The following is a 23,942-nucleotide window of genomic DNA, read 5'->3' as shown; positions in this document are numbered from 1 at the left end:
CTAGCGTATCCTTATTAAAATAAATCAGATCATGTCATTCTTTGGCTCAAAAGCCTCCACTGAATTTCTTTCTCAGGAAGAGTGAAAATACCTCCAAAGGAAAGAGCAAGAGATTCCTCCAGAAGAAGAGATAAATGAAATGGAGATAATAAATTTATCTGGTTTAGGGTTCAGAATAATGATGGTGAAGATGCTCAACAGTATTAGAAAAGATATAGGAACTATAAAAAAAGAACAGTTGGAAATAAAAAATGACATAGCACTAATAAAGAACACATTGGAAGGAATTCACAGCAGATTAGGGGAAGCTGAGGATTGGATCAGTGGATTAGAAGACAGGATTAAAAAAAATCACTCAATCAAAGAACCAAAGAGAAAACACAATTAAAACAGGACAGAGTAAAGGAGCTATGGAACAATATGAAACATAACAATATTCACATTTTCAGTGTCCCAGAAGGGGAAGAAAGGGATAAAGAGATAAAGAGCATGTATAAAGAAATAATGGCAGAAAACTTCCCTAACCTGGTGAAGAAAAAACTCACACAAGTTAAGGAGGCTCAGAGTCCCAAACAAGAAGAACCCAAACCCACATCTAGACACATCATAATTAAAATGCCAAAAATTAAAGAAAAAGAGAGAATATTAAAGGCAGCAAGAGAAAAGCAATTTATTACGTACAACAGAACTTCCATAGGCTTACAGCTGATTTCTCATCAGAAACTCTACAGGCCAGAAGGGAATGGCATGAAATACTTAAGGTAATAGAAAGCAAAGATCTGAAACCAATATTACTATATCCAACAAGGGTATCATTCAAAATAGATGATGAAATAAAGAGCTTCTCACACAATAAAAGGCTAAAGGAGTTCATCACCACCAAGCCAGCATTACAAGAAATGCTAAAGGGTCTTCTTAATAACAAGAAGAAATAGGGTCCTAACTGATTTGGCTCAGTGGATAGAGCATTGGCCTGTGGACTGAAAGGTCCCAGGTTCGATTTCGGTCAAGGGCATGTACCTTGGTTGCAGGCACACCCCCAGTAGGAGGTGTGCAGGAGGCAGCTGATCGATGTTTCTAACTATCCCTCCCCCTTCCTCTCTGTAAAAAATCAATAAAATATATACATAAAAAAAGAAGAAATAGAGAAATCTAGGCATACAGAATTAAAATGGTAATAAATAAGTACCTATCTTATATAATAAAAGCCTAATATACTAAGTATCTGGTCATCTGTTCAACCAATCAAAGCATAATATGCTAATGATATGCTAAGGTCGCTCAATTGCTTGCTATGAAATGCACTGACCAACAGGGGGCAGATGCTCCAATTGGTAGGTTAGCTTGCTGCTAGGGTCAGGCCAATCAGGACTGGGCGAGATGGGCCGGACATGCCCTGGAGCCCTCCCATGGCCTCTCCCAGGCTGGCCAATCTCCTGTATCCCTCCTCAGCCCTGATCGTGCACTGGTGGGGACCCTCAGCCTGGCCTGCACCCTCTCGTAATCTGGGACCCCTTGGGGGAGGTCAGAGAGCCGGTTTCAGCCTGATCCCACAGGCCAGGCCAAGGGACCCCACTGGTGCACAAATTTGTGCACTGGGCCTCTAGTCAATAACCTTAAATGTAAATGGATTAAATGCTCTAATCAAAAGACACAGGGTAGCTAAATGAATACAAAAACATGACCCAAGTATAAGCTGTCTACAAGGGACCCACCTCAGAACAGAAGATTCACACAGGATAAGAGTGAAGGTATGGAAAATATTTTTTCATGCAAATGGCAACAAAAAAACCTGGGGTAGGAATACTCATATAAGACAAAATAACCTTCAAAATGAAGGTCATCATGAGATAACAAAGGTCACTACATAATATTAAGGGGATTGACCTTAAAAGAGGATATAACTGTGGTAAACATATATGCACCCAATATAGGAGCTCCTAAATATATGAAAAAAATTCTAGAGGACTTGAAGGTTGTGATCAACAACAATACAGTCATAGTAGGAGATTTTAACACCCTGCTGACTTCACTGGATGGATCTTCCAGACAAAAAATTAACAAGAAAATAGTGATTCTAAAAGACACACTGAGCAGATGGCTTAATTGACATTTATAGAATATTTCACCCCAAAGCTCCAGAATATACATTCTCCTCAAGTAGATCATTCACAAAGATAGACCACATGTCAAGACATAATACAAGTCTCTTCAAATTCAAGAAGATTGAAATCATATCAAGCATCTTCTCAGATCACAGTGGAATAAAATTAGAAATCAATTATATTAAAAGCACCCCAAAACATTCAAACACATGGAGGCTAAGTAGCATGTTATTAAACAATAAATGGGTTACCAAAGAGACCAAGAAAGAAATAAAAAACTTCCTGGAAACAAATGAAAATGAACACACAACTCAAAATCTCTGAGACACAGCAAAAGCAGTCCTGAGAGGGAAGTTCATAGTACTACAGGAATACTTCAGAAAACTAAAATAACACAAAAAGGAAATAAGAAAAACCAATAATAAACTAACTCTACAACTAAAAGAATTAGAAAGAGAATAACAAAAGCCCAGAGAAAGTAGAAGGAAATAATAAAGATTAGAGCAGAAATAAACCATATAGACTAAAAAATTAATACAAAAGTCAAGGAAACCAAGAGCTGGTTCTATGAAAGAATAAACAAAATTGATGAACCACTAGTCAGACTCATCAAAAGACAGAGAACATCCAAATAAATAAAATTAGAAAAGAAAGTGGAGAAGTAACCACTGACACCACAGAAATACGAAGGATTGTAAAAAATACTATGAACAACTATATGGCAAAAAGCTGGATAATGTGGATGAAATGAACAAATTCCTAGAAAAATACAACCTTCCAAAACTGAATCACAAAGAATCAGAAAACCTGAGTAGGCCAATAACAACTGATCAAATAAAAGTAGTAATTAAAAAACTCCCATCCAACAAAATCCCAGGTCTAGATGACTTCACAGGGGAGTTTTATTAAGCATTCAAAGAAGAACTAACACCTATACTCCTCAAACTATTCCAAGAAATCCAAGAGGAAGAAACACATCCAAGCTCTTTTTATGAGGCCAACATGATCCTAATTCCAAAACCAGATAAAGACACTACAAAGAAAGAGAATTATAGGCCAATATCCCTGATGAACATAGATGCTAAAATTCTCAAGAAAATATTAGAAAGTTGGATCCAGCAATATATTAAAAAGATTATACACCATAACCAAATGGGATTTATTCCAGGGATGCAAGGCTGGTACAATATTCGCAAATCAATAAATGTGATATATCACATAAACAAACTGAAAGATAAAAATTATATGATCATATCAATAGACGCAGAAAAAGCATTTGACAAAATCCAACACCCTCTTTTGGTAAAAACTCTCAGCAAAGTGGGAATAGAAGAAGCATATCTCAACATAATAAAAGCTGTATATGACAAACCTTCGGAGAATATCATACTCAATGGGCAAAAACTAAAATCATTTCCTCTAAGAACAGAAACAAGACAGGGATGCCCATTCTCACCATCCTCATTCAACATAGTATTGGAAGTCCTAGCCACAGGGATTAGACAAGAAATAAAAGGCATTCAAATTGGAAAGGAGGAAGTAAAACTCTCATTATTTGCAGATGACATGATATTGTACATAGAAAACCCTAAAGATTCCACCAAAAAAACTACTAGATTTAATAAATGAATTTGGCAATGTAGCAGGATCAAAATCAACACCCAAAAATAGATGGCTTTTTTTTATACATCAGTAATGAATTCTCAGAAAGAGAAACTAAACAAACAATCCCTTTTACCATTGCAACAACAAAAAAATTAAGATACTTAGGAATAAACTTAACCAAGCAGGTAAAAGACTTATACTTGGAAAACTCAGGAGGTTGTAAAAAGAGATAGAAGGTATAAACAAGTGGAAGAATATACTGTGTTTATGGATTGGTAGAATCAACATCATTAAAACGTCCATATCACCCAAGGCAATCTATTGATTCAATGTAATCCCTATTACACAGTTCTAGTACAAAAATTTATATGGAACGAAAAAGGACCCCGAATAGCTGCAGCAATCTTGAGAAAGAAGAATAAAGTTGGAAGGATCACATACCAGATATCAAGTTATATTACAAAGCCACTGTGATCAAAACAGCCTGGTACTGGTACAAGAACAGGCATATAGATCAATGGAACAGGACAGAGACCCCAGAAATCAACCCAAGTCATTGTGCTCTATTAATATTTGACAAAGGAGACAAGACCAAACAATGGAGTCAAGAGAGTCTCTTCAATAAATGGTGTTGGGGAAATTGGACAGATACATGCAAAAAAATGAAATAAACTACCAACTTACACTATACATGAGAATAAACTCGAAATGGATAAAAGACCTACATGTAAATCAGGAAACCATAAAAATCTTAGAAGAAACCATAGGCAGCAAAATCTCAGACATATTTCATAGCAATATGTTTACAGATATATCTCCTAGGGCAGGGGTGGGAAACCCCTGGCATGCGTGCCAAATATGGCATGCCAGTAAGTTTTGCTGGCACGCGAAACCCTCTCTTACAATCTTCCATTTACAATTTTTTTCTTAATATCAACTTTTTAATTTTTCAGATAAATTCAGTGTAGGTGCATCTTAGATAAATAATTTTACATAACAAGTTATCTTAAAGACCATAGACATGGATTGACGAGAGAGGGGAAGAGCAATTTCTATGCCTCTGCCTTAACTCTCCCTGCCTTCCTAAATCCGACTCGTGTTTTGGTTTCATCCACATACGCTTGTGAATCTTTGTTCTCAGTGATGAATTTTGTTAAGTCTCGTAATAGGAGTAGCCTGACGGATGAAAGTAGTAGCTCGTGCATATCTCTGAAGGTCACAAAATATAAACCTGATGTAAAATCTCTGTCATCAGTGATGCAGCAGCAAAAGTCCAACTGATAATATTAAACGGTCATAAAGTTTTCTGTCAGACTATCAGTGTACATGTATACATTAAAAAATAAATGTATTTTTCATCATCATATACTGTGTTTTTGTGGCTCGAATGAATTTTATTATTTCTTCAAGTTTCTTCACATACGTACACCTTAAGAGATATCAAGTAGGCGTAACAGGTTCTCAAAAAATTAGGGTAGGCACACAGGAGAATTTTGAGTCAGAGATTTTGCTGGTTTTGGCACTCACTCACAAAAAGGTTGCTCATCCCTGTCCTAGGGCAAAGGAAACTAAGGAGAAAATAAACAAATGGGACTACATCGAAATAAAAGGCGTCTGCACTGCAAAAAAAAACCATCACCAAAACGAAAAGGGAGCCCACTGTATGGGAGAATTTATTTGGCAATGATACATCTGATGAAGGGTAAATCCAAAATATATAAGGAACTCATACAACTTAATAGAAGGAAGACAAACAAACCAATTAAAAAATGGGTGAAGGACCTAAATAGACACATCTCCAAAGTGGACATATAGATGGCTAAGAGACATATGAAAAAATGCTCAAGTCACTGATCATCAGAGAGATGCAAATTAAAAGGACAATGAGGTATCACCTCATGCCGGTCAGAATGGCTACCATCAACAAATCAACAAATATCAAGTGCTGGTGAGGATGTGGAGAAAAAGGACCCCTAGTACACTGCTGGTGGGAATGCAGACTGGTACAGCCATTATGAAAAACAATATGGAGTTTCTTTAAAAAATTAAATATGGAACTGCCATTTGACCCAGTAATTCCACTTCTAGGAATGTATCCCAAAACACCATTCAGAAAGATTGCATCCGTATGTTTGTAGCAGAACAACTTACAATAGCTAAAATCTGGAAACAGCCCAAGTGCCCATCAGTAGATGAGTGGATACAAAAAGCTGTGTTACATTTATACCCTGGAATAGTATGCAGCAGTAAAAAAGAAGAATCTTTTACCCTTTGAGAAAGCATGGAGGGACCTGGAGAGTATCATGCTAAGTGAAATAAGTCAGTTAGAGATAGACGCGTATCACATGATCTCATTCACATGTGGAATCTATGATGAAGGGAGTGAATCCAGAGACATGGAAGCATGGAACAGAGTGTGGAATTTCGGAGGGGTGGTGGGGGAAGGTTGGTCATTGGGAGGTATTCAACCAAAGACCTTGTATGCAGATATGCATAACCCATGGACACAGACAACAGGGTGTGGGCAGTGGGCTGGTGGGGGTCTATGGGAATAAAAAAGTGGGCATATGTAATACTCGCAACAATGAAGATTTAAAAATGAAGGAAGTATAAGAATATCTCATTAAATAAAAAATGTCAGTAGAAATTATAAAAAAACAACCAAATAGAAATCTGAGTTGAAAAGTATAATAACTGAAATAACAACTTCATCAGTAGAGCCCAGTAACAGATTTGAACTGAAAAAAGAGAGGATCTGTGAAAATGAAGATTGGTAAATAGAGAGAATATCTAGTCTATGGTACAGAAAGAGACAAAAAATGAAAAACAAAACAAAAACAGAGCCTCAGAGACCTGAGGAATATCCCAAGTGTTGAAATATATGCACAAAGAGAGTACGTGAATGAGAACAAGAAAGGCGTAAAAATACATTTAAAGAAATAATTTCCAACGATTTCCCAAATTTTTTTACAATATATTTTATTGATTTTTTACAGAGAGGAAGGGAGAGGGATAGAGAGTTAGAAACATCGATGAGAGAGGAACATCGATCAGCTGCCTCCTGCACACTCCCCACTGGGGATGTGCCCGCAACCAAGGTACATGCCCTTGACCGGAATCAAACCTGGGACCCTTGAGTCCGCAGGCCGACGCTCTATCTGCTGAGCCAAACCGGTCAGGGCGATTTCCAAAATTTGATTAAAAAGATTAATATACACATCTAAGAGGTTCAACAAACTCCAAGTTGAAAAACTTGCTGTAAAGTTGGAATAAGCCTGATCAAAACCTAGACACATCAGAGTCAACTGATGAAAAACCTCAAGAGAGAAGTAACTAATCCCACATATTTTTCATCAGAAACCATGAGAACAGAAAACAATTGACATATTTGATTTGGTGTTAGAACAAAGGGTTGTCAGTCAAGACTTTTCTATCCAGCAAAACCATTCTTTATAAATAAAAGGGAAATTAAGATATTCTCAGAATATTTTTAAAACAAAAAAATTTTATCACTAGCAGATTTGCCCTATAAGAAATACTAAAGGGGGTTGTTTAGACTGAAATAAAAGGACAAAAGATAACATGAATCTGCAAAAAAATAAAAAGCACCAGTAAAGGTAACTATGTAGGTAAATATAAGACTATATAAAAGTATTTTTGTTTGTAACTCTTTGCTTCTTCTATTTGATTTAAAAGATAACTACCTAAAACAATAATTATAAAAACATGTTGATGGTATATTATTTTTCTATTTCTGATATAACATGTTAACATAAGCATAGTGCCTTACTAGTAAAACAAACCAATTTATTATCTTACAGTTCTAAAGGTCAGAAGTCAGAAAGAGGTTTTAATAGGTCAAAATAAATGTGTATACACCAGGACTGTGTTCCTTTCTGGAGGCTCTAAGGAAGAATCTATTTTCTTATCTTTTCTAACTCCTAAAGACTGCTCATTCCTTAGAGTAGCATGGCCCCCTTCCTCTCTGTACATTTCTTTTTTTTAAAAAAAAATATATTTTATTGATTTTTTACAGAGAGGAAGGGAGAGAGAGATAGAGAGTTAGAAACATCGATGAGAGAGAAACATCGATCAGCTGCCTCCTGCACATCTCCTACTGGGGATGTGCCCGCAACCCAGGTACATGCCCTTGACCAGAATCGAACCTGGGACCCTTCAGTCCGCAGGCAGACGCTCTATCCACTGAGCCAAACCGGTTTCGGCCTCTCTGTACATTTCTTATGCTGTCACATCTCTGATTCTTTCAGACTCTTGTGATTGCACTGAGCCCATGTGAATAACCTAGGATAATCTCCCTAACTTAAGGCCAGCTGACTCACAACCTTAATTCCTTATTCATAGGTTCCAGGGATTAGGATGTGGACATCTTTGGGAGAGTCATTATTCTGCTTACCAATATCTACTTATAATGTATTAAGATATAATTTGTATGATGATAACAGTACAAAGAAGAAAATGAGGGACCAGGCTATATTAGGGCATAGTTTTTCAATGAGATTAAAGTTAAATTAGTGTTAATCCAAACTAAATTATTTTAAGCTAAACTATAACAAATTCTCAGAGCAACCACTGGAAAAAGAACTAAAAACTGTAGTAAAGAAACAATCATAAAACTAAATGGGACTCTAGAATATGGCTATTTAACATAAATTATAATAATATAAGAATGAAGTATAAAACAAAAAAACAAATGTAGAAAACAAATACCATAATGTCAGACATAAATCCTACTTTATTGATAATTACATTAAGTATAAACATATTAAATAGTCAAACAGATAGCAGATACAGGCAGGATGTATTAGAAAACATGATCTGAATATATGCTGTCTACAATAGACACACTAAATTCAAGAACACAAAAAGATTAAAAGAATGGAAAAAGATTAAGCAAAAGTGAGTTTCAATAGTTATACTTTTATCAGACAAAATAAACTGAGACAAAATTGTAATAGAGACAAAGAAGGACCTCCTATTCTATCCTATATAATAGAGGTAACATGCAAACTGAGCTCACAAGATGGCTGCCTGTGACCAGGCTGGCAGGGGGGTTACTGAGGGATGACCAAATGATTGAACAAGCAGGCCGCATGGGGCAACCAGGCCGGCGGAGGGTGGGGGGCAGTTAGGGGCGACCAGGCTGGTGGGGGCGGAGTGCAGTTGGGGGCAACCAGGCTGGCAGGGGGGGCAGTTGGGGGCGATTAGTCTGGCAAGGGGTGCAGTTAGGGGCAACCAGGCTGGCAGGGGAGGGCAGTTGGGGGTAATTAGGCTGGCAAGGGGGGGCAGTGAGGAGCGACTAGGCCGGTGGGGGGGAGGGCAGTTGGGGGCGACCAGACTGGCAGAGGGGGCAGTAAGAGGTGATCAGGCCGGTGGGGGGCAGGGGGGGGGACACTTAGGATCGACCAGGCCAGCAGGGAGGGGGCAGTTGGGGGTGACCTGGCCAGCAGCGGGGGGCTGTTAGGGGCAACCAGGCCAGCAGGGGGGACAGTTAGGGACAATCAGGCTGGCACACAGAGGAAGTAAGGGGCGATCAGGCCAGTAGGGAGGAGGGGGCAGTTAGGGGCGACCAGGCAGGCAGGTAGGCAGATGAGTAATTAGGAGTCAGTGGTCCAGGATTGTGAGAGGGATGTCTGACTGCCGGTTTAGGCCCAATCCCCGGATCGGGCCTAAACCGGCAGTCAGACATCCCCCGAGGGGTCCCAGATTGGAGAGGGTGCAGGCTGGGCTGAGGGGAACCGCCCCCCCCACATGAATTTTGTGCACCGGGCCTCTAGTTTTATAATAAGGAGGGTCAATTTCAGGAAATTATAAGTCCTAAGTATATAAGAACCTAATTCCAGAGCCCCAAAATAGATGAAGCAAACACTAACAGAAATGAAGAGAAAAACAGACAATTCAACAATTCAATGATCTACTTTCAATAATGTATAGATCAACTAGTCAGAAGATCAACAAAGAGATGGAAAAGAAATAACTAATGGGTCTAAGAAGAAATTGCAAGAGAATTTGGAAAATACTTTTGAGTTGGATGAAAGGAAAACTGAACATACCAAAACATATGGAATACAATTAAAACAGATCTTAAAGGGAAATTAACAGCTTAAAATTTCTATATTAAAAAACACACACACACAAGATCTCAAATCAATAAACTAATTATACACCTTAAGGAACTAGATAAATGAGAGCAAACTAAATCCAGATACTAGAAGAAAGGAAATAATAAAGATTAGAGGGAAGATGAACAAAATAAAGAAAAATAGAGAAAAATCAATGTATTTGTAAGTTGATTCTTTGAATAGATCATCAAAACTGACAAACCTTTAGCTAGCTTGACCAAGAAAAAAAGAGAGAAGACTCATATTAATATCAGGAATAGAAGAGGAGATATCACTACCAACCTTACAGAAATAAAAAGGATTATAAGTTGATTAGTGGTTGCGTAGGTCTGTGTGTGGACAGTGACTACTAACAGGTATAGGGTTTAATTTGGGGTGATGAAAATGTTCTACAGTTAGATTGTTGTGCCAATTGCAAAGCTCTGTGAATATACTGAAAATCGATGAATATACTTTAAACAAGTGAATTTTACAGTATCCCAATAGCATTATATCCCAATAGAGCTGTTTTAAAAAGCCAGGATGGCCCACCTGGTGTGGCTCAGTGGTTGAACATGAACCCATGAACCAGGAGGTCACAGTTCAATTCCCAGTCAGGGCACATGACTGGCTTGCAGGCTCAATCCCCAGCGGCGGGTGAGCAGGAGGCAGCTGATTAATGATTCTCTCTTATCTCCCCTCTCCCCTCCTCTGTCTAATATCAATAAAAACATAAATAAAATTTTAAAAAGTAAGGCTAGTCCTGGCTGATGTGGCTCAGTTGGTTCGAGTATCATCCCGGACATGGAAAGGTTGCAGGTTCAATTCCTGGTCAGGGCCATTACCCAGGTTGCAGGTTCGATTTCTGGTCTGGGTGTGTAGGGGAGGCAAAGTTTCTCTCTCACATTGACGTTTCTCTCCCTCTCCCTTCCTCTCTCTCTAAAATTAATTTTTTTAAAAATCCTCAGGTGATGATTAAAAAACATAATAAAATAAAATAAGTCAGGATAAAACTGGACCCAAAGTATAGGGAAAATGATTGTCTCCTGGGAAGGAGGAAGGCACTTCCTTCATGAAATCAGAGGGAAATATAAGAAAGGATAGCAAGAGAGTATTAAGTGAAGTAAAAATTAGAGGCCTGATTTTGATACATCCTTACTTTGTGTTCCAGATCTCAAGCCTTTTCAGGGAGCTTTCCTCCCAACATCACAGAAGTGCTGCCTTCTCACAGTCCCACCTGCCATGGCCTTCTCCATACGAGTCACCATCACTCACCTGGGCACCATTCTTTTGCATCCTTCCTTTTAACAATCCAGGGCTCTTTCCCCTGTTCCAATAAGGAGATCACATCTGGCTTAGAATCACAAAGTCCTGCTCAAGTTAAAAAAAAAAAAGGTTGTTGTGAGTGTTCCAGAATTAAAATCAATCCATGATATCAAGAAAGAAGAGTAAGTAGTTTAAGGGTGAAGGTCAGAGAAATTAAAAAGATAAAGTTGTAAAATGGAGCAGCCAAGTTTTAACTTCACAAGAAACAACTATTCTTCGGTAAGCAAGAATCATTAATTCAGCCAGGCACTTGAAAAAGTGCTCACAAGAAATTGATAACAAAGAACATAAAAATTCCAGAAGGCCAATTCTGAATTTTGAGAGGCAGATAAACTTACCCAGTGAGATCAGGTTGTTATAATTTTCCAACATTATATCTCGGTACAAATCCTTTTGGGTAGAGTGCAAGCATTCCCACTCCTTTTGAGAGAAGAAAATGGCCACATCTTCGAACTTCAAGCCCTGAAACCAGAGATAAATATATTATTTGGGAAATTAATGGTCAAAATCTTTATAATAGAATAAAAGAAAATGGAGAAAGCAATTGAGTAAGGAAATTGCTTGGGAAAATAGGCTATGCTTGACCCTTCAGCATGGATGGGTCAGTGTGGAAACAAGAGTGATCAGAGCACACATTATTCTTGGTGCATATATCATTATTAAACATGCCTGCAACTATAAATGTTACCTCTTGGCATTACCTCTTCCATTAGCCACTCAGGTCTGGGAATAAACAAAGGCCAGATAATTGGTGTTTCCCAACTAAGTAAAACTGTACACTGAAGTACACAGCACAATCTATCTTCAGCACATAAGACTTGTGATCATATCCTTCCAATTCTCCCAATAAATTTTTTAAAAGTTGGAATCATTAAAAAATGTCTTATAAAACTTCTATTTCTGAAATTGAATTTAAATATAACTGGGTGACTTAATCATATCTTCAAAACTCAAGCTCATTAATATGCCAGAAAATTAAATCCTAATCACTTTTCCAAAGGCTGCTGTCCTGCATCCCTCTGTTCTCCAACAAATGCTTAGGTATTCATTTTGCAGGGTCTGGCTTATATAAGGTTGGATTCTTCATGCAGGTGCAGTTTGTGGAGCCATACTCTTCATTAGTGTGCTTTCTCTTGATGCATCAAGCATCCTCCCTGGCTCTTTTCCCTCCATCTTGTTTTCAGTAAACCACTTCTTTTGAACCTGTTTTGCCTCCTCTCTTGACTTCTATTGAATAGAGGCAAGAACCCCTTCAATCGTGACAAAAGCATGAAACAGGGCTCAACCTCATTTAGTACCAAAAATATGCAAATTTAAAATCAGAATAATATATCAATTCATACCCACCAACTAGCTGAGAATGTAAAAGTCTGACAATACTAAGTGTTAATAAGGATATGAAGTACCAGGATTTGTAAATGGGTATAAACATTGGAAAGCAACTGGGCAGTGTCAGGAAGGTTGAAAATGCATATACCCTATGACCCAATAACTCTATTTCTAGTAATATACCTAGAGAAAATCCTTACATATGATACCAAGAAAGAAGTCCAAGAATGTCCACATGAATATAAAAGAAAAAAAGTATATTTATACAATAAATGGCTATATAGTAGAATAAATTCACAATGTGAATGCATTTCCTCAATGTATACTGAGAGACAAGTAATAAAGTTGCAGAAGATTTCAAACAGTATGATTTTATTTACATCAAATTTTAAACGAAATAAACACATATAGTTAAGACTATAAACAAAATCAAGGGAATGAAAAAATGAAACTCAGAAGTTACCTCTGAGGGGTGGAGAAAGGAACTGGATTTTGTTTTATTTTTGTTTTGAACAATAATTAACATTCTACTTCTTAAAATGGGTGCTCAGTCATTCATCATACCTTATACATTTTCTACTATTCAATCTATACTAATAAAAGGGTAACATACTAATTAGAACAAATATCTTCCAGACGTCCTTCCAACCAGCCAGTGGCGGGGACCAAGGCAGAGGCAGTAAGGGGTGATCAGGCCGGCAGGGGAGGGCAGTTAGGGGGCAATTAGGCTGGAAGGGGAGAGCAGTTAGGGGGCAATCAGGCCGGTAGGGGAGCAGTTCAGAGGCAATAAGGCCAGCAGGGGAGCAGTTTGGGGGCAATCAGGTTGGCAGGGGAGCAGTTAGGGGCATCTGGCCAGCAGGCAGAAGCGGTTAGGGGTGATCAGCAGGCAGGTGAGCAGTTAGGAGCCAGCAGTCCTGGATTGCGAGAGGGATGTCCCGGATTGGAGAGGGTGTAGGCTGGGCTGAGGGACAGCGCCCGCCCCCCCCCCCGCCCCGTGCGTGAATTTTGTGCACCAGATCTCTAGTCCTATATAATAAAAACCCAATATGCTAAGTGTCCAGTCCAGTCGGCTGTTCAACCAATCAAAGCATAATATGCTAATGATATGCTAAGGCCTCTCAACTGCTCGCTATGGTGTGCACTAACCACCAGGGAGCAGACAGTCGATTGGTTGACCAGTCGCTATGACGTGCACTGACCACCACGGGGCAGACACTCCTACCAGTAGGTTAGCTTGCTGCTGGGGTCAGCCGATCGGGACTCAGAGATATGGGCCAGACACACACTGGAGCCCTCCTGTGGTCCCTCCCCAGCTGGCCAACCTCCTGCGTCCCTCCTCGGCCTGGATCGTGCACCGGTGGTGTCCCTCGGCCTGGCCTGTGCCCTCTCACAATCCCAGACCCCTCAGGGCATGTCAAAGAGATGGTTTTGGCCAGATGATGGAACAACCAATTGCTATGATGCGCACTGACCACCAGGGGGCAGATGCTCGATGCAGGAGCTGTCCACTGGTGGTCAGTGCGCTCCCACAGGGGGAGCACCGCTCAGCCAGAAGCCAGACTGATGGCTGGTGAGCCTCTCCCACCTCCACGGCAACTGCTATCAGTTAGACATCTCCTGAGGGCTCCTGGACTGCGAGAGGGCACAGGCTGGGCTGAGGGACCCCCCAAGTGCATGAATTTTGTGCACTGGGACTCTAGTATTAAATAAAAGCAGTTTTAAAAAACAGTTACAATACAGTGTGATAAGAACTACGACAGATGCAGAATAAGGGAATGTGATCAGAGTCACTGAGGATAATTAGGAAACTCAAGCAGGTTTCATAGAACCCAGAGATAATGGTGGTATGGTATAAGCACCTCTCTTGTATTTCTTGTGCAACAAAGACAAGAGATAGCACTGTGTATTCTGGAAACTACTAGAGGCAAGTGAGAGAGGGAGCAGAGAGAGATGAGGCTGAAAAGAAGGATCACAGCCTTAGATGGTTAGATTTACTTTCACAGGTGAAGGGTTTTAAGCAGGTTAAATTAGCTCCTATTACAAAGAGAAGAATCTTGCTATGGGAAATGAGTGACTTAATTAGGTTAAGGGTATGTAAAAGTTTCATGTAGCATGCAGATGATTAATTGGGGTCCAGAAAAGGACTAGGATCCCAATAAACAAAAACACTTTCAACAGCATTCCAAAATACAGTAAACAGAGTAAGCAGACTAATTGCATCCTGTGTGTCTGAGAAGTTAACTGGGATAACTGTGAGAGATTCTGGGAAAGGAATCTGTCTAGAAGTGATGCTGGAGAAATCTAAAGGGGCCAGGATAGATAGGTCTTAGATGACAGGTCATCCCTGGCAGGAATAAAAATACTCTCATTCACCACTTTATTCCAATACTAGGATTGGTGCTCTAGTAAACATTGACTGTGCTTTTTAGTGTACATCTATATATATAAAAGCCTAAGCAACCATTACAATCAAATGAACAGAACAACCAGTCAACCAGTCACTATGATGCACACTGACCACCAGGGGCAGACGCTTAATGCAGGAACTGCCCCCTGGTAGTTAGTGCACTTCCACAGCCAACCTCCCGTGGCCAGCCGATGGGGTTGGCGTCCAGCGTCCATTCCTTCTGCGCCTGGCCCAGTGACTGTAGCCTCCTCTCCCAACCCCGCTGGGGCCTTTGGCCCTGGGCTGGGATGGGGAGCCAGGGGTGCGTGGCAGTGGACGCTGCCTCTTTCCCGGGGGGTGGGGGGGTAAGGGCCAGCCCCCTCCTCAGGGCCAACAGCCAACCTCCTGTGCCCCATCCCTCACCCCAGCCGGCCGCCTGCTGCAGTGGCGGTGCTGCGGCAAGGGAAGGAGCGGGGGGCTAGGTGGGGAACTGCACAGTGGTGGGGTGCTGGCGTCAGCTTCGGTTTCCAGCGTCTGTTCCTTCTGTGCCTGGTGACCATCATTTCCTCTTCTGCCCCGGGCCTCTTCTGCCTTCAGGGCCCGGGCTGGGACAGGTAACCGGGAATGGGTCATGGCAGACGCAGCCCCTTTCCCAGGGGGGCCAAGGGCCGGCTCCCTCTTTAGAGCCGGTGGCCAACCTCCTGCTCCCTGTCCTTCCCCACTGGCCAGCAGGCCCCAATCGGCCTGGCCATGATCAGCCCTAATCACCGGCCAGGCCTATGGACCCCACCTGTGCACGAATTTGTGCACCAGGCCTCTAGTCTATACATATAAGAACCTAAGCAACTGAACGACTGGTCGCTGATGTGCACTGACCACAAGGGGGAAGGCACTCAACAAGGAGCTGCCCCCTGGTGGTCAGTGCAATACCAAAGCCAATCTCCCGTGGTCCCTTCCCCAGTTGCCAGACCCAATCACCAGCCAGGCTGAGGGTCTCCACCTGTGCACAAATTCGTGCACTGGTCCTCTAATATATAATAAATACAAATAAATATGCAAAGCAATCCTATATAATAAAAACCTAGGTGGCATCATGCCCTTGTGTGACATCCTTGCGTGATGCTCTTGCACGATGTTGTCACAAGTTGGCTGCCACAAGATGGCTGCATGCACAGCAGAGGTGGGACCTGGTGATCACTCCGCGCAGTGAGGCCTGGGGGTCCCTCGGATCTGTGTGGCCTGGAGGAGGCTGGTCCCAGTGTCTCCGCCGCCTCATGCAGAGGAGGTGGGTCCTGGCGGAGGAGGTGGGTTGCGGCAGGGGAGGGCAGTTGTGGGCAATCAGGCTGGCAGGGAAGGGCAGTTGTGGGTGATGTAGCCGGCAGGGAAGGGCAGTTGGGGACTATCAAGCTCCGGCAGGGGAGGGCAGTTAGGGACCATCAGGCTCTAGCAGGGGAGGGAAGTTGGGGGCAATCAGGCCCTGGCAAGGGAGGGCAGTTGTGGGTGATCAGGCCAGCAGGGGAGGGCAGTTGGGGGCAAACAGGCCAACAGGGAGAGCAGTTGGGGGCGATCAGGCCATCAGGGGAGTAGTTAGGCATCAATTGGGCATGGGAGTGGTTAGGGAGTGATCAGGCTGGCAGGCAGAAGTGGTTAGGGGCCATCAGGCAGGCAAGCGGTTAGGAGCCAGCGGTTCCGGATTGTGAGAGGGATCCCAGATTGGAGAGGGTGCAGGCCAAGTTGAGGGACACCTCCCCCTGCCATGCACAAATTTTGTGCACTGGGCCTCTAGTATATAATGAATGTGAAATAGTTGGCACATTATCCTGAAAGTTACAGGGATTCACTGAATAAAAGAAGTCATGTGACTAGACTATTTTACTGGTGAGAAGTAAAAGCAAAGCCAGTATAAGGTCAATGCACTATCCACTTCCATAAAGGTCTGATCTGGCACACAGACAATGGAGGGAGGTTGTAGGGCACAAAGGAGATAGAGTGATGACATTTGGTACCTATTGAATGTTGGGAAGATCTGGAGGTGGAGGTAGGAGTTAGGGAATCTCCAGGTTGCCAATTTAAGTGCACACTGAGGTGAATGTCCATTACCATCATATTCCCCAAACCTTGTAGCATACCATTATCCAGAGGAAGTTATGGGGAAGCTCATGGTCACATAACTAATCAGTAGTAGAAATGGGGTAAGACTCTACCCTTTTATAACAGTACTAGAGGCCTGCTGTTTTTATAACAGAAATTCATGCACAGGTATGGTCCCTATGCCTGGCCTGCGATCAGGGCCATCTTCCCCAGCTGCTCACAGCCAGCCCTGCCCCCCGCCACCACCTACCCCCGGTTTCCCATTCACCATCGGGTGATCAGAGCCTGCTGGTTAGGGGAAGGGACTGAGAGGTTGGCCATTCCCGCTTGCTAGCTGGCCCCACCCCCGCCGTGGGTCACCCTCTGTGTGTGGGGCAACTGGCGGGGCAGGGGCCTTGGCCTGGCACCACCCACATCCCCTGCCACCCACCCCCAGTTCCCCATTTGCCATCAGGTGATCGGAGCCTGATGGACCAAGAGGTGGTCAGTGCACCTCATAGTGATTGGTTGAGCGGTCGTTCTGGTAGTTCCACCAATAGGGTCAATTTGCATATTACTCTTTTATTATATAGGATAGAGGCCCAATGCATGGGTGGGGGCCAGCCGGCCTGCCCTGATGGCAGTCCCGGATTGGGGTGTGGGGTCCCCACTTGGGGGCGGGGCTGGCTGGGACGAGGGACTGCAGGTGGTTTGCAGGCCGGCCATGCCCTCGATCAGGATGGGGTGGTCCCTGCTGAGGGGCGGGGCCAGCCAGGGCGAGGGGCCGTGGTTGTTCTGGTCTCTGGTAGTTCTGCAGTTTTAGTTGCTGGGCTTTTGTTATATAGGACTAGTGGCCTGGTGCACAAAATTCATGCATGGGGGAGGGGGTGTTCCTCAGCCCGGCCTGCACCCTCTCCAATCTGGGACCCCTCGAAGGATGTCCTACTGCCAGTTTACAGGGATCAGGCCTAAACCGGCAGTCGGACATCCCTCTTGCAATCCGGGACTGCTAGCTCCTAACCACTCACCTGCCTTCCTGCCTGCCTGATTGCCCCGAACCACTCTTCCTGTCAGCCTGCTCGCCCCCAACTGCCTCCCCTGCCAGCCTGCTCACCCCAACTGCCCCCCTGCTGGCATGCTCGCCCCTACCTTCATTCCCTACTGGCCTGCTCGCCCCCAACTGCCCCCTGCTGGCCTGCTCACTCAAAACTGCCCCCCGCTGTCCTGATCACCTCCAACTGACCCCCACTGATAGCCTATTTGCCCCCAACTGGCCCCCCTGGTGGACTGCTTACCCCCAACAGCCCTGCCCCCCACCAGCCTGATCACCCACAACTGCCCTCCCCTCTTGGCCTCTAACCACCTCTACCTCAGCCCCACCACCACGGATTTGTCCAGAACATCTGGAAGGTCTCCTGGAAGGTCTCCCAGTCTAATTAGCATATTACCTTTTTATGCTGGTGCAGAGGTCTGGTGCATGGGTGGGGGCTGGCTGGTTTGCCCTGAAGGGTGTCCCGGATCAGGGTGGGGGTTTCCTTGGGATATGGGGTGGCCTGGGCAAGGGGCCTGTAGTGGTTTACAGGCCAGCCACACCCCCATGGGGTGAGGGTCCCCGCTGGGGGGTCTGGCCAGCCTGTGTGAGGGGCTGAGGGCTATTTTCAATCTGGCCACACCCCCTTCAGGGTGGGGGGTCCCACTGGGGTGCCTAGCCAGTCTGGGTAAGGGGCTGATGGTTATTTGCGGCTGGCTAAGCCCCCCAGCGGGGACCCTCACCCCATGAGGGTGTGGTCAGCCTGGATGAGGGGCTGAGGGCTGTTTGCAGGCTGGCCACTCCCCCTTCCAAGTGGGGGTCCCCACTGGGGTGCCTGGCCAGCCTGGGTGAGAGGTTGATGGCTGTTTGCAGGCTGGCCACGGCCCCCCGCGACCCAAGCTCCCAGACCCTCCTTTTTTTGTTTCTTTTTTTTTCAGCACCTCCTTGAGTGGAGGGAAGCAGGTATCTGGGATTTATTTATCTTCTATAATTGAAACTTTGTAGCCTTGAGCAGAGGCCAGGGCTGGCCAGGGTGGGCAGGAAGCTTGGCTTCCTCCATCGCTGGGAGCAACCCAAGCCATCTTGGTTGGGTTAATTTGCATACATGCTCTTGATTGGCTGGTGGGCGTGGCTTGTGGGTGTAGGAGAGTGACACCAATTTGCATGATTCTCTTTATTAGTGTAGATAGCCTCACATTAATACAGAGAAAGAACAATAACCACTCTGAGGGGAGAAGGAAAGAGGGAGAAATGGACAATCAAAGGTTGAAGGTCAAGGGGAGCTGGAGTTCCTTCCTTACCAAAATGTACTGAGAATGAATGGGGAGGATGTAGTCCTTTTCTAAGAATCATAGGAAAGTTCTAGCCAGGATGGCAATGGGAAGATAAATTCAGCAAGTTCTCACAGAAGACAGAAGAAAAGTCAAAGAGAAAGGAAGAAACAGATGTATCTAGAAAACAAATATTATTTCTTAGTCTTTAGAGAGAAAGGAATTCTTGAGAACTGACTGGCCGACATTAATGAAGAGCCACACTCAGACACATCTAGGGGGGAAAAAATACACCTGAACATACTACAAATAGTATGCCATTCTTTAAAATAGTTTAATCATAGAAAAAAAGCCTAAACACCCTAAATTAGGAATGTGACAGCCCACATTTTTTGATCATATCTCACACCAGATACTTTAAACATTAAAATGTATAAACAAAAAAAATGTACTTTAGGAAAATAAGAATAACTTTTCTATTTTTATAGTAGGGAAGAACTTTTGGCATAACATAAAGGGAAGAAAACATTTTTTAAAAACTCTGAATTTGAAACACAAACAGAAAATAGATCAACTATGAAAAAACATTTCTAAAACAACTTATAAGTCATAAAGTGAAATATGTTTGACATATAAACTTATTTAAAATAAACCAAGAAAGATAATACTCTAACAAGTGGGGAAAGGTAATGAGTAGACAATTTAGAAATCCCAGTTATGTCATTTAATATGTAATTTTGGAACAAGTGACTTAACAGAATCTATTTCCTCATTTCTCAACTTAAAATATTAGCATATTTCATCAATTCTGAGATGATATTGATTTATACATCAGGAAAAAAAAAATGCCATCAATGAAACTATGACTTGCCAAAAATCGTAAAACCTATCACAATGTGAAAATAAAGTGCATCATAGAATTAATGAAATATAGTCAGACCTGTCTTATGGGTTGTTATGTGGATTCAACAAGATAACACATGTGAAGAATTTCAAACTAAAAGTGGCTTAAAGCAAACACAATTAAGTTAGTTGCTTCTAGCAGTAACATGATCCCATTCTAAAGACAAATTTACATACCTAAACATATGTGCAGACAAAATAATTTGAAAATAGCCCTGGCCAGTGTGGCTCAGTTGTTAGAGCATAGGCGGGCACACCGAAAGGTTGCAGGTTCCATTCCAGGTCAGGGCCCTGGCGGGTAGTAGTCAGTCAATGTCTCTTTCTTTCTTTCCACCTCCTGCCTCCTTTCCACTCTCTCTCTATAAAAAACAAAAAACCCACAAGAAAAAAAAAAGGAAAAAATATTCTCTGGTGAGGACTAAAAATAATAAGGATAATTTGAACCCAGTTGGTGTGACTCAGTTGATGAGTGTCAACCTATGAACCAGGAGGTCATGGTTCAATTCCCAGTCAGGGCACAAGCCTAGGTTACAGGCTCAATTCCAGTGTGGGGCATGCAGGAGGCAGCCAATCAATGATTCTCTCTCATCATTGGTGTTCTCACTCTCCCTTTCTCTTTGAAATCAATAAAAATATATTTTGAAAATATTAACAGTGACTATCACTAAATGGTGGGACCATGGATGACAAACTTGTCTTAATAAGTTTTGAAATATTTGCAAGAATCCTATATTATCTCAGTCATTAGAAAGAGAACAATTAGGTTATTTCTATCTTGGGGAAAAAATGTCTAGAATGAAAAGTGCAGGCAGGCATCCCAGGCTATTACAAATTTGGAAGCAGTACTGGACAGTTTTTCTCAGTGGTTAGAGCATCAGACCAAAGTGTTGCAAGTTCCATTCCTGGTCAAGGGCATGTACCTCAGTTGCTAGTTCGATCCCCCATCCCAGTCAGGGTTTAAGCCAAGACAGTGGGTTGATTATCTGTCTGTCTCTTTATCTCCCCTTCCTCCCTTCCTTTCACTCTGCCTAAAAATCAATGGAGAAAATATCCTTGGTGAGGATTAAAAAGAAATAAATAAATTTTGGGAACAAATAGGCTAGTGCATGAGACACTGGAAGGGACAACAAAGAAATTAAGGAGATGGCAGTGAGTAACCTTATTCTGTTGGTCAACTTCCCTGCCAAATCACTGAGGCACATTTGGACTGTTGCAGGGGTGGGGAATGTTGGGCCCCTGGCCATATAAGGCCCATGAAATCATTTGGTCTGGCTCTGCCAAGGCATTAGGGGTGAATTAATTAAATGTTTGACCAAATATAGCAGGCTAATTTCTAAACTGGTAATTTTGTATGGCCTGTAAAAGATGCTATAAATATCCATATGGCCCTTGGCAGAAACAAGATTCCCCACCCCTGGACTATGGGAATGAACAAAATCCAGGGAAGTGAAAATTCTAGAACAAAGCTCTGGTTTAGGCTTCTGTCTGGTTCAGGAAAATTCTCCATAAATGTGGTTTCCTTCTCTCTTCCCTTTTCTCTAAATCACTAGAGTAAATCTCTTAGATAGAATCCTGAAATATTATGGTGTTCTGAAAACCAAGAAACCCTTTCCAAGAAGAAAGTGCCACATACAACTTACCTCTGCCATGGCTTTTGATGCACAGCGGCTCTTCTTTCCTCCTGTTCTGGATTCTAAGAGAAGAAAAAAGGTGGAAAGAGGTTAGAAAACTAGGAGACAACAGGCTCTCCCAGGTTCTGGAAGGAGGCCCAGTTAAAACAAATCCCTGCCCCACCCCAGGCACTAAGAGGTCCAAAGCCAAAGAACCCTGCAACTTCCACCATCCTCTCCATCATATCACAGAAGCACAGTGGCCTTAGGGGTCCAGATGGGAGTCCTGGGAGATAATCCTAGACTGTGGCTGCCTTCCTCCATAAAGCCTGACTTGGGGTTCTTCCAAGCCCCGTACATTATACTGAGCCCAGATCTGTAGCTCCAAGACACAGGGTAAGTGGATCCATCTGCCAGAGTACCCACACCTCTAGGCTGGGGGCACCTCTATGGGGCGAGATCCCTGGCGACCAGGGTGAAAGAACAAAAAGTACAAGTAGGAGGAGCTCCCAGGCCCAAGCTCTACAAACCGGCTGGACAGCAGAAACAACCTCCGGGCGAAAGCTATTCACGGGGCTGTAGAGCAAATGGCGGCGGTTTGTCAGCAGCGGCAGGGCTGGAGAGTGTAATTGGAGATACAAAGGCTGGAAATGCAGGCGGGGTCTGGGGTAGACGCCCAGAACCCATCCACCGCCGGACACTCCCAGCGTTGACCAAGAATGGACAAAGAGGGCGCCTTTCCCAGTTCTAGACCCAAAGGCAGAGATGGAGTCGTGGCCACATGGGATTCTCACACCAGGGCCACATAGTGCACTCCGCGTGTTACCACAGGCACTGCTAGCCCTGCGCCAGGAGTCGGCTCACGATACAGGTAGGGAAAGGGTCGCACGTCCTTGCCGCCGAGGCAACACCCGACCTCCTGACACCGCCAGCTGAAACCACGTCCACCCCGTGCACGCGCGACCGCTACCTCCCCATCCGGCGGGAGGACACGCGGCCACGGCGCCCAGGTCTCCCGGACGTCCTTTCTTTTACCAGCGAGGGCATGCAGCCCGGGTACGCCCCAGAGACACCCAGCCCCGCCCGGGGGTGCTTCATGTCCACTTACCCGGGTGCCTCGTACCTCGGTCTGAGCGAATCCGCCACTAACCAGTGAACTAGTTTGTGACGCGCTTCCTCAAACTTACCACAGGCCAGCCAACTCTGGCTGTAAATGGATACGCCGCGGAGCCGTAGGGAAATGTAGTCCACCAGAGGGAAATCCAGCGAGGGTCCGGCCGGCTCAGGCTTCTCCGCCGACTCGCAGCCCAAGCCTTAGTGAAGCTCAGTGCTGATCACCCAGTACACCTGAGCATCCTCCGAGGATCTGGGCGACCCGACAGGTCTGGGTAGCGCGAGGTGGCTGCTGAGGATTAAGAACAGGTGGTGGACCCTCAAGGCTTCTCAGATATGTAGCCCACAGCTTGGGAAAGGGCGGAGCGGTCCTCCACCAGAATGACCCAGAAGTTAAACCGTCTCCAACAGTCTTCGCCCCAAACTTGGAGATGCCCAGAGATCTCTAAAAACTGTAGTTAAAAGCCGGGAAACCGACTGTCCAGAGTTCTCTCCACAAGGAGCAGGGCTCTGAGCGCAGGGCCAGCAAAGGACTACTCTCCACCACGTCACAAACTAGGAGTCGTCCGGACCCTTGCGGTTCAGCCCTCGGAGACCCACAATCCTGGTTGCGCTGGGTGCTCAACTTTCAGCTGAGAATTTTTCCCCTGCACCTGGGCGCTGCTGGGAAGTGTAGTCCTTAGTCCGGAACGCCATAACACTGCAGCCCAGGCTTTTCAGCACAATTTGAGCGGCTGGATAGTGGCCGGGTCCACCCTGGAGGCATCCGGGAAGTGTAGTTCGGGCCTTGGGATTTGGGGATGTGCCCAGACTGAAGGCAGGCAGTCTTGAGCTCTGGGTGAGGGAATCTGAGAAGGGAGTGGGAGGACAACCCTGGGTCCAGAGTGGAAATAATGGAGTACCAATACAAAACTACTATTTTTATGTTTTATAAATACATAAATAGATATAGAAAGGCACTTAATAAGCTCTCTGGAAAGTTACACTAACATTTGTTAACAGTTTATTTCTAGGACGTGTAATTGTGATACTTATTCTTTTTACTTTAAGAGTATGCTCATATTTGGGGCATTAT

At 43.8% G+C, this 23,942-nt stretch overlaps 1 protein-coding gene across 10 annotated transcripts in view; it reads right to left on the bottom strand.

The window, feature by feature from the left end:
- The window catches only part of LOC132217020 (zinc finger protein 568-like), a 28,706-nt gene extending 5,142 nt beyond the window's left edge, over positions 1-23,564 (bottom strand). For 2 of the 10 annotated variants that reach the window (XR_009448834.1, XM_059666902.1), the window contains exons 1-4: positions 22,285-22,817; positions 21,785-21,837; positions 11,494-11,617; positions 11,105-11,200 (exon numbers count right to left, since the gene is read on the bottom strand). Coding sequence is in view for 9 of the 10 variants with exons in the window: in XM_059666902.1 (XP_059522885.1) it covers positions 11,105-11,200; positions 11,494-11,617; positions 21,785-21,793 (229 nt within the window). In the remaining variant the exon portion in view is untranslated. The other 8 variants (XM_059666909.1, XM_059666908.1, XM_059666904.1 and 5 more) reach the window with 8 other exon arrangements.
- Positions 23,565-23,942: the final 378 nt, after the last annotated feature.

The sequence above is a fragment of the Myotis daubentonii genome, chromosome 15 (assembly GCF_963259705.1).
Source record: "Myotis daubentonii chromosome 15, mMyoDau2.1, whole genome shotgun sequence".
NCBI classification, from domain to species: Eukaryota; Metazoa; Chordata; class Mammalia; order Chiroptera; family Vespertilionidae; genus Myotis; species Myotis daubentonii.
Note: the sequence above shows the minus strand (reverse complement) of the source record. Positions and strands in the feature narration are given on the sequence as shown.